The 12,236-nt window shown below is 31.5% G+C and overlaps 1 protein-coding gene across 1 annotated transcript in view; it reads left to right on the forward strand.

Annotated features, from left to right (window-relative positions):
* The window catches only part of LOC106682777 (leukocyte tyrosine kinase receptor), a gene marked incomplete in the record, with an annotated part of 211,157 nt that overhangs the window by 167,681 nt on the left and 31,240 nt on the right, over positions 1 to 12,236 (forward strand). The window contains 3 exon segments of the mRNA XM_067045603.1: positions 6,683 to 6,813; positions 9,751 to 9,876; positions 9,965 to 10,132. Of these exon segments, the coding sequence (XP_066901704.1) occupies positions 6,683 to 6,813; positions 9,751 to 9,876; positions 9,965 to 10,132 (425 nt within the window).

The following is a 12,236-nucleotide window of genomic DNA, read 5'->3' on the forward strand; positions in this document are numbered from 1 at the left end:
ACCATGTAAAGCCCACCAGGCCTGTGCCACCTATCTTGGTATCAAGCTGGTTAGCCGGTTAAAAAAAAAAACTCATACTGATAATAACGCAACGAAGGGAATCATGAGGCTAGACCTGCTGAAGAGACTGACAGGAACCAGATGGGGAGGGCACCCAATAAGTGCTGCTACGAGCGACCTACAATTGAGTACAGAAGTGAACTTTTGATTCGACTGTCAAAAATCTCGATGTTCCTTAAAACCACTGAGAATAATCACAGGTGGTGCTATGTCGTGCCTATTACAGCAATGGAGCTCCAGACGGAAAGTGAATATCCAAAATATAGACGAAAATTGGCAGCATTAGCCTTTATTGAACGCATACCGCTGTTTGTGTAATCGTGAATTCGTGTAAAATCGAATTCTGGCTAAAATCTACACCTGCTGTAAGACGATTGGTCAAACAAATCCTATCAAAAATTAAATCCTTGAAGGAAGAGTATTGCCCCAGTCCCTTCACAACCCCGAACAGTTCCCATCAGCGCAAGACCTATTCCTCGCTGCACTATGCTATCCTTATCATCGCCAGTTTCCGAGCACAATACTCCACCAAACAAACTCAAGACCATTGCATTCGGAACTTCGCACATCCGATTTCCGGAGAATGAATGACTGCATATATGCAATAATAGGTCAGCCATTGGAGCAAGGGGAAATGGAGGAGCTGGCGTATTTGGCGTTGAGATGTGTAGCCTCACCTGTTGGTTGCCTTGCCAGCAACTTTGATAGGGAAATCCATGCTATATGACTGGCTCTGGAGATGATATTAGCTGAAAATATTGCAAGGGTAGTTACTCTTAGTGACTCACAGGCTGCCATTGTCAGCCTATGCAATAACGGACCGACAAAATCTAATGAAGTATTGGAGGAAGGCAACTGGAGGAGCTTCTCACTGTGGTGGCTCTGCAATGGATACCTTCCTTCACTCGTTGGAATCCGTGGAAAAGAACGGTCCGTCGCCTTATCCAACGAAGGATCACAGGTGCATATGCCTCACGCACCCACTAGTTTTGCTGCTGCTAAAAGCCTCATCAATGCGTCTTTGAGAAATAAGCTGCAACGAATCTATCAGGAGTCTGCAGAAGGAAAGCAGTGGGCTGCCCTCATCAGCTCAAGTGATCGCATAAGTTACCACGTTTATAGCACATCTTCACAGAATTGGAGTAAGAGATAATCATCGGTGCTCGTTTTGCTTCGAGGTATACATGACATCCAACCATCAATATGACTGTCCTCGCCTCGATTTTGAGATTTTATTTTCTAAAAAATATGTTAATTGCAAATGAATGAATCATGATACCACTAACTTACAGTTTGATAAAGGGGATTTTATTTAAATTAGACAAGTAATCTAATAAAAAGTAATATTTGAATTAAAATTTTTTTTTCCTTTCTCACTAATATATTATTAAAAGAATTTTAATGTTATTAATATTATGTTTTAATAAGACGGATAATAATATTTTAATTTATGAAATAAGTGCTATAATTGTAATGATACATTTTTTTTTCAAAGTTCAGTTTAGGAAAATGATATCATTTGTTTTTAAAGATATCTGAATGTAATTAATCTATCATTTTAGGGACTAGTTTTAAAGATGTACAATACAATCCAATTCATAAATGAAAAATCTATGAGAGTTTAGATACGTTTTTACGAGAAATTAATATTTAGAAAAATCTCTAACTCTTCACAAGGCCTAAAAGCCACTGAAAAAAATTTCATTTCATAGAAAGGAAACAAATGGATTAGTTGATTTTTATTTTAATTGTACCTGGAATATCTGTGATTTTTAATGGGAAAGCTCTCGTTCAATTAATTTCTCTCTTGAACTTTTAAATACAACCCTTTTCATACATCTCTTTTTTCCTCCAAAGCTTTGTTATAGCAGTTTATGTTTCATTTAGTTTCATTTTGTTTTGTACTAATACCTGTTGTTAATGGGATTGCCAGGATAATTACTAAAGGTAATTATCCAAATGTATTTACATTAGTTCAGATTATTTGAGTTCTTTAAACTATTACTATTGGATTACCTTTCCAAATTTATAGCGTGTTTACCAGTTTACTAATTATTTATCTTTTGATAATAATATTACTATTGAAATATATAATCTATTAGGGAATGGTATTGGCTAATATGATCTTCAAAATAACACAAAGGAAAAAAGTATATATTTAGTTTTAATCTATCAATGAGCTATCTGAAAAACCACAAAATATATTTGAATACCACTCGGAGGATGAGAAAATCTCAGGTGGGATGTGATTGGTTGCCATCTATCCATTCATTGTTTTCTTGAAGTTTCTTCCTCCTCCAGCTCTATCTGTCTTCCCTCTGTCCAGCTCTGAAATCTCAGTTCCTCCACCTTCACCCTTCATTCCCTCTCTCCCCCCTTGTTCAATATACAGCAATTTTTATCGGCTTCGTTACATTTTTTTTTCCCCCCCAAACGAACAACTCTAAATTCTGTAAGAATTAAAACGTGGTATAAATCTGTTAACGACTTAAAATTAGGCATTGTAAAACTGGAATTACGAGTATTTAAGCGTGTACTGACCTAATCTGAGTAGTGAGGTTATCTTTCGGTACCTTTTTTTGTTTTATCTGTCGAAAAATATTTGCTGTTTTTTTTAAATAACGTGTTGGGTACTATTCAAGGTATAGGTAACTGTTTCAGGTAACAGTTAAGGTAACAATTTCAGAAATTTATTCAACTGTGAAAAAAAAAGTGTGCAAAATGTTTTTAGCATAGAAGTTTTGATTCGGTAGGTCGATTATAGCGAAAAAATTGGAGTCACATCCCAGGTATATCATAGTCACCTTAAATGTGTAATTTTAGTCTCGTAGGACTTTTCGTTTTTGAGTTTGGCTTTTCAAAAACCCAAACCCTTTTGCTAGAATAGTATTTTTGGACTCGGGAACCTCAAAACATGTACTTATATTGTACATCAAAACATCTATTTATATTATACATCAAAACATGTGGGTATATTAGTCGAAAACTCAAATTCTAAATTTTTTGAGATAATATTTTCCCTTACTATACAGTGACCGAAGCAAGTATTTGTACACTATCTTTTTTACTAGCTCTTGTTTGTATGCTTGAGTATATATAATCCTGTCCTTTTCTATTAGTATTATAAAATATTTTAATCTATTACATATTTTACTACTACTTTTTATTTATTGATAGTTATTACAATCTGCCACGCAGTAGTGGGCGATAGGTAATAGTGATGAATGATCTCATACATTATAAAATAAAATAAAATAAATAAAATAAATGAATAAAAAACAAAACAAAAAAAAACTGTCTTAAAATATATACAAACAGAAGAATAAACAAAATGAACATAATCAAACTATCTGTATGAAAAATAAATAAATAAAATAACATAATTATAAAATAATATAGTCTCTAGTCACATTTACACTCTAATATACAATATTTACACAATCGACCTGAGGATCCCTTAGCCAACTCTATCCCCCACGTGTGTGGGGGAGGGGGGGTAAGCAGAGTTCAAAAGATCCCAGCGCATCCCTCTCACCACATCACTGGTAGTTAGTCAGTGGAGGCTGAGCAAATGCGCTAAAGCCGCAAACACTCAACTTGAGAGAAGAATCTGACCATTACCAGAACTCCAATAGTCCATTTTTATATTAATAAGTCTCTTAACCACTGCCGTTTCAACCTTCTAGGTGGGCTGTAGAGATGTGTGGAACTAGATAAGGTTTGAACCAAGGTTGGATTAGGATGGTTGGAAAGGGTTATATGGAATTTTGAGAATTTGGTTGGTATGAGGTCAAGGACAAAAGGGATATGTAGGTCATGTGTAGTGTTCTGTTGGAAACGTAATAAGGTGCATTAACTATGGTTCTAAGGATTTTGGATAGAAAGGATTGGATACGTTTGTTGTTCGACGGTTTAGCTGTTCCCCAAACTTCAAGTCCGTAGGTCCAGATAGGTCGGAGTATAGTCTTATAAATTAGTAGTTTATTTTCTAGTGAGAGATGAGAGGTCCGGCTGATCAATCGGTATAGTTGGCTGAATCGTCTTTGAGTTCTTGTCTTTTAATTCTAGTATGTTGGTTCCAGGTGGGTCTTTTGTCCAAAATGAATCCGAGGTATCGCACTGTGTCGAATCTGGGTACAGGAATATTATTAAGAGTAACAGGTGGACAGAAGCTGCGGCGAAGAATGAAAGTCACATGGGTGTATTTCGTTTCATTGACGTTTATCTGCCATTGGTTGCACCATTGCTCAATCCGGGTGAGGTGTGTTTGGAGATTGGAAGAGGCTGTTACAGGATTGGGGGATTTTAATCTATTAAGTTTGATTTAATTTAACCTATCCTAATGCCAAAAACAAGTGAACTAAGTGTCGCAATTTGCAAAAAAGTTGTATCATTTCGAACTCACAGAAAATCGTATTGTGAAATACCGGATTTGTTAGGTATTAATTTTTCTACCGTAATTAAGAGATATGAAGAAAGAGGCACAACTGCAAATAACCGGCACAAAAGACGTCCAAACAAAATAAATGAGAGGATGAAAAGAAAAATTAAAATTGGGACGATAAAAAAATCCAGGAGTTAGTGCAGGTGTTCTAGATAATATGGAATCGACTTCAGGGGTCTTTGTGGGCACTACAACAATCAGAAATGTTTTAAATTCTGAAGAAATTTACAGCAGGGTCACGAGAAAGAATCCTTATATTAGTGAAACCAATCGCAAAAAAAAAGGCTTTTATTTGGTAGGGATTACATCAACGAGCCCATCAGTTTTTGGGAAAATGTATTATTCTCTGATGAGAGTAAATTTAATTTGTTTGAATTAACAGCAGAAAAATTATATAGAGAAGAAAAAATGAAGAATTGAGGAAGCAAAACAGAACTCAGTTACTGTAAAACTTGGAGGTGGGAGTATAATGGTTTGAGGATGTGTGGCCTATAACGGTGTAGGAAATCTCGTGCCTATTGAAGGAATAAATGCAAAAGATTATACGCCATAACCTGCTAATCTGTGCAGCCAAATCAAGAATTCAGGATCGGTATTTTTACGCATGGTAATGATCCGAAATATGCAGCAAACAAAACTAAAGAGTGGTTAATATTTAGCATTCACCAAAAACTTCATATCATTCCACAGTCTCCTGACTTAAACATAATTGAAAATTTGTGGCATATTTTAGATAAAAATGTTCGAAAACACCAAATAACCAGAAGACACCATCTCAAGAATCTTTTACAGCAAGAATGAGAACAAATTAACACGGATTCAATTAAAAACCTCGCCCACTCAATGCCGAGACGTTTACAAGCGGTAATAGATTGCAACAGACTTCATACAAAATATTAAATTTAAAAAAATAATAATAAAGCGCAAGGTGTGCAAATAATTTTTTCAGTATTTTTTGTACGTTTGATGTTTTTTTTTTTTAGAAAGAAGTTTTTCATTTTAATTTTATTTATAGCTATTACGTTATAAATATACTTTTTATTTTTAAGTAATCGGTTTTTTATTGCATACATTCATAATTTAATAACAAAATCATGGTGTGCAAATACATTCTTCGGTCACTGTATATTCCATACATAGGTTAGTGAAAGTAAAAAAAAAAAAATTTGTTATGAATGTGTCCTCATCAACGAAGAAGGTAATCGTGAATTGCAATAATTTCAAAATAACCTGTTAACATTTTTAACTATAAAAAAAAATAAACGAATATATTTTAGTTAGAATTTTTAACGTTTAGTTTAAAGCATTTAAAATTTATTGTAAATGTTAAAATGTAGTTTTGAATTTGATTTTGATTTAGTATTTTTTTCTATTCCTAATCATCTCTTTAACCAGAGTTTAAACATAAAACGATCGTTGGAGTCCCTATCACTTTTTGTTCGTCTGTGGGTGGGTTACTATTAAAAATTAGAGTCTTTAAAAACATTATTTTAAATAACTTAAAAAAAAAAATTAAGAAAAATCCATCTTCATTAATTAATATTGATTGATTCCACTTTATATTTTTTCTATAGTAATTTTTATCAAATAGACCCCTCTTCCTGCCAAATAAAGACAATCAGAGAATGTAATAATAGAATTTGTGGAAGTAATTGAGTCGTTTTTAATAGTAAGTAAGTATGATAAAAGGTACCATTCAAAGTTTTTTATATGCACAGGTCAAACTACGGATGACTGAACTTCAATTCAGGCGTTTTTCCTGTGCTTCGCTCTCTTTTCCCTGAATATTTTATATCTCTCCTCACAGCCGAGTTAAATACTAATGAAAACAATTGTCGTTTATCATAATTATTTAAATAACTCTTTTGAATTGAAAGAATGGCAAAATCCACCCCGATTTAGCATGCTCACTATGAATAATCAAACAATTTTTTTTATCTCGTCGAAATGTTTTCCAGTAAATTCACTTACGCACTACGCCCTCAATATTATATAGGTTGCTTTGGCATTATTAAAGTCAATAGAACTAATAATATATATTTAAAGTATTATGTAATCAAAGAGGTAATGCCAAACAATGATTGGCCCTTTATAACAGTTAAATACAAAAAGGCTCTTTAATAATTCCATAATTGGTTTCTTTATTACAGTTAACTGATTTTAAAATTTAATTTTCAGGTGGCAGAATTATTCTATCAAAATTGGAGGGATCAAACAGAAATTTAGTATTATATTGGAGTTTACTCTCGGTAATAAATATCCCTTGCATGTGGCGCTGGATAATATCATGATGCAAAATTGTTTGCCAGGTCTGTATGAATTTATTATGGATGAAGAATTATGTATTTAGATTATATATATATATTGATATTGATAACTTTATTTTTAATATCAATGATAATTTTTTTCCCCCTTCTTGATGATCAGGTATTGATAAAACTATATTCAGACTATATTAGGTCACTTATAAGCCATGACTATGTGAACAATGAAGTTGTGAAACGTCAGCTCAATATTGTTGTTTTACCATCAACTGATCCTCAACAACAAAATTAATAAAAAAAAAAAAAAGATATACTGTACTCATATTTTACGTCTCTAGCCAGATAAAATCAAAAAGTGTCAGCTATTACCATGAACAAAACAGAGACTTTAGAAATTGATCAATTAAATGTTAATATTATAATAAATATTTTAAAAAATTGATTATTATTAACAGATTGGAGAAAACATTATTATTTTGATGATAAAAAAAAATGTGCATGTTTTATACGTAAAAAGTTATAATTTATTTCATAAGTCTAAATTAAGAATTATATAATTTATAAATAATTCCTTTGAAATACGGGATTATTAGACGTTTTAAATGGCATATTAATGCATTATGTTGATAAATTATATTTATTTGATCATTTGTGTGTGAAATGAATATTTTTAATTTGTAAATTTAAATATTTAAACTTTATAATAATTTTTGTTAAGAGTCTGAAACAATGTAAAATGAGAACTTGTAAAACGCGTTATTTTTCAAATACAAAGTTGATTAAGTTTTTGAAGATTTAAAAATGATTTAGCAATTATTTCTAAATGTAAAGAAAAAAAAAACTTTCATTGTTTTATATTTTTGACCGGTGACAGACACTGGAAGAATAGATCAAGTCAGTTCTTTCTTTTTTAAAGTGATCATGATCAAATAAATAAAATAATGTCCAAACTTTTAATATTTCAAATGAAGTTGTGAAGTCATGAAGCAGAAAATAATTATAAATAATCATTATAATAAAGTCATCTCAAAAATCAGTGAACTTCAATTGAAATATCCTGATCAATATGAAAATATATTGTATAATTTAACATTTAATTTGTTGTCAAATGGTATGTTTTAAATTTTAAATTGTTTTTTGTTTATAAAAGGAATTATATTTCTTATATAAATAACTAATAAATGGAATATTTATAGCCCGGGTGCGGTAAAATTAAACTAAAATAGTAATATTATGTACTACTTTTATTTGAGCCTAAATAGAGAGATTATTTTGTTTGTATCTTTTTTAGCACTGACGAAGCCCTGCAACGTGGGCCGAAACGTTTTTTATACTCAAATAAAAATAGTACAAAATATTACTATTTGAGTTTGATTTGACCGCACCCGGGCTATAAATACTCCATTTATTAATACCCACGGTCAATCCTCCATAAATAACTAATGCTTTCCCCTATATTCAAATATTTTCTGGAATAGATTAATAATGAACTTACCTATCAATTTACAATTTTATTTTTCATTACATGTATGTATTACCTTATGAAATATTTAAAAATTTTGTCAGATGCAGTTAACATGTCAAAATAATCAAATAACTTTAACATAAGAAAAAATCATAAACATCGCCTAAAAGGAAAAATAAAAATAGAGCTAGATTTTTATAATTTTTTTCTTCGCTGCTAAATACACATATTTTTGAGGTTCGGTCAACAATAAAACGACGATATTGTGGTGACGATTCTAGACTGTTGTTCTCATAGTCATATCCAACATTGAAAGCTTTTTGTAAAAAGAAATATATTTTTAGCTAAATACTAAGCATTAAAATGTGCAGAATACAAATTAAGATTAATAAATATAAAGATTACTTACAATTTTATCATATACCGATTTATAAAACAATAGTAAGTAATGCTTTTATTTATTAATCATGAATTCTATTTTGTATCTTTTATTTTTTAATTGTTGGTTAAGAAAATTCTTTTTAGAAAAATCAATTTTTTTCTTTAAAGACTCGAAACATCGCCACAATACAGTTTGTACCAGAAAAAACAAATATATATATACTTTTTTTTATCGGAGTGCTGCCAATGGGTAGTTTCTCTACACACCTGTATCATATAATTATAATTTTACATCAAATATACTGGATGTATTTTTATGTAAATACAGGTGTAAATATCATTAAATAAGTAATAATTTTTTTTTTTAGGTATGAGGTTTTTCTTTGAGATAATCGTATGTTTATAATAATTTAAATATCTCTATATGTTAAAAATAACATAATAGCCATTTCAAACGAGCAAGCACATTTTCTTTTTAACTTTAAACTTGCCCAAATTAAGAATTAATAACCAATGTAATAAAAAAATATATCTTAACATTTAAACTTATAAAATTCCTTAAATAATTTTTCAATGTATTCACCTATATTATTTATTTATAAAATGCACGTAAATGCATTTAAACTCCCATGGCGATTCAACTAAATAAGACAATATGATAAAAATTTATAAACTTCATATTTTTACTTTCTTGGCACTATTTTCAAAACATCAGATTACTGTACAACGTAATAATTACACTCGCTTATCATTGACTCTAAAAAGTCAAAAAAATTAAAACATGGATTTTTAATGTAAACAAAGTATATATAACACGAACAATTTATGATTTGTACAAATATTTCAGAATTTTACAAAACAATTACATAATAAGGACCAAGGAATAAGGATCATGGTAGTTATGCCTTGCCTGGTTATTATTGTTAATGATTACTGTGATTTTTCAATATCCCAATCTTCCTTTGAACAATTATTTTTGGCGATATTCTACTCTATTAACATGTATGTAAATTAGTGTAAATACGTTTGCATAATTTAACTTAATAATGGAGTAAAATGTACAGATATTAAGGTTACATGTGCTAGATTTATAGTTGTCCTATCCTTACTTTAAAATCTGGATAATAATTTTTCAGATCCACCACACAACATTTGTTCATCATCACAATTCCAATGCTCAGATTCTTCTTGCATCGATAGTACAAAAGTTTGTAATATAGTAAAAGACTGTGAAAATGGAGAAGATGAAGAACAAGAATGTGGTAAGAAAAATACTGTAAACTTAGTTTTCATTCTAAATGATAAATAAATAAAATTAAAAAAGTTCATAGTTACACTGAATTGTTTCAGATAAAGTTCCCGCTTTTGCGCGATGTTCATTTGAAGACGGGTGGTGTGGCTGGCACAATGGCGTACAAAACGATCTTGCCAGTAGTATGAACTGGACTATCAACAATGGCTCCACACCAACCTCATCAACTGGTCCTAGTGCAGACCACACTTTTCGCAACGAAACGGGTATCTATTTCTCTCTCCTGCCCATTATGGGCAAAATCTTATTAGAACGCCTCTATCATATCCTTGACTCATATCATGTTATTCCTGACGACCAGTTTGGATTTAGAACATACCATTCGACCATAAAACAGTGTCATCGAGTGGTTGACGTCATATCTTCCACATGTACTGCACGGGAATCTTCCTCGATGTTGAACAAGCTTTTGATCGAGTTTGGCATCCAGGACTGCGCTAAACATCACCAATCCCTTCCCCCCTACTTATTTCCTTTTAATCCGCTCCTACCTCTCTTATAGAACCTTTAAAGTGAATCATAACCTAGCCTACTTATCTCTCTTTTCTCAGTCCACCGGCGTTCCTTAATGTAGTATCTTAGGTCCCATTCTCTGTTTATACAACTGATATCCCAACCCACCCTAACATAGTCCTAACAACATACGCTGATGACACATGTGTACTGTCTGTATTCAACGACAACCACAAACTCTACAGACACACATAACACCCATCGAAAAATCGTATCAGAACGGGAGAATCAAAATAAATCCTAACAAATCCCACCAGATCACCTTTACTCTCCGTCGTAAACGTCTACCCTTCTGTCTTACAGTATTATTTTAAAATATTCATCTTACTCCTGTTCACAGATTCATAACTTAGGACTCCATCTTGACAAGAAACTTACTTGGAATCCCCATACAAGAATGAAACAACAAGAAACTGCTCGTAGATTGCGATCGATACTCGTACAACACCTACATTACAAACGCTCTAAACTTCCCATTCACTACAAACAATTATTATATGCTACGCTAATCAGACCAACCTGGATATATGGAATTGAGCTTTGTGGCTCTACCAAACCATCAAATTCCTCCCATAGTCTTACAAACCAAAATCCTTGATGCATTACGTCACAAATAAACTCATCCACAAAGACCTTAACATCCCTTTCGTTGCAGATTTCGCCCGAAATAGATATCCGTCTTTTCATTCCAGACTCCTTACCCATCCTAACCCATTACTTCTTAATCTCGCTCATCCTAAACAATCCCTGATAATCCTCCGAGGCGTCTGGGAAGAAGATGGCCACGGGACCTTCTTATTTAAATTAATGTTTGAAGTACCACCGTTGGGACCATCCTTCCCAAGATTTTCAAGTGTTTGAAACATTCCACAAATTTACTTATTGTATTTTTTTTTTTTGTACAGTTGTAAATTACAATAAATAAATAAAATAAAATTTACATAACTTCATTTCCTATTAAATGTTATTTCCTGTCTTATTTCCACATATTTTGTTATTATAATAAAGAGAAAAATATTGCTTTGGTTATTAATAATGCCCATGCTCGATCAAAAATCATTTTGTAAAAAATGGAATTAGAACACTCAAAAATTTAAAAAACGATCACAGAATTAAACAGTAAATTGAAATTCATGTGGACGTTCGGAAATTCTATTCTAAAAATAGAATCAGGACTCCTGAAAACCTCATAAACTAAGCATATGCCCAATAATACTACAAAAGTAATAATAAATCGAAATCCACATTCATAAATTCAATTTAAAAAAATAAATAATCAGCCTAAAACCTAATTAACGCTCCCTCTTAAAAAAAAACTTACTGGTACAATAACCTAAATGACATCGATAATGTGAAAATGAATTCGCAAATAGTGTCCTCGAAAATTTAATAAAGATCCCCCATTAAATCGAAATGTACATGTTTGATCGAAAATTCAATTCAAAAAATATAATCAGGAGCTCTGAAAACCTAATAATATAAACATTAAAACACCAAAAGTAACATTAAATTGAAATGTGCATGCTCAATCAAAAATCTAATTTAAAGTAACTGATTTAGGACCCTAAAAACCTAATAAATCGATCTTAAATCCAAGAAAACTCACTGTGTAAATGGATATTTTACTGTTTTTGCTCCTTCATTGTTACAAAAACCATTTCATACACCTATGAACACTTTTTGTGGTTCTAACACTATGTTTATTATAGTACAAGAGCCGGGAAGATAAAAAGGCAGTTATCTCACCCCAATTTTTGATTACTTTAATGAAAACTATGTATAATTAATAGTCAAAAT

The sequence above is a fragment of the Halyomorpha halys genome, unplaced genomic scaffold (assembly GCF_000696795.3).
Source record: "Halyomorpha halys isolate HHAL.00 unplaced genomic scaffold, Hhal_1.1 Scaffold25.1, whole genome shotgun sequence".
Taxonomy (NCBI): domain Eukaryota; kingdom Metazoa; phylum Arthropoda; class Insecta; order Hemiptera; family Pentatomidae; genus Halyomorpha; species Halyomorpha halys.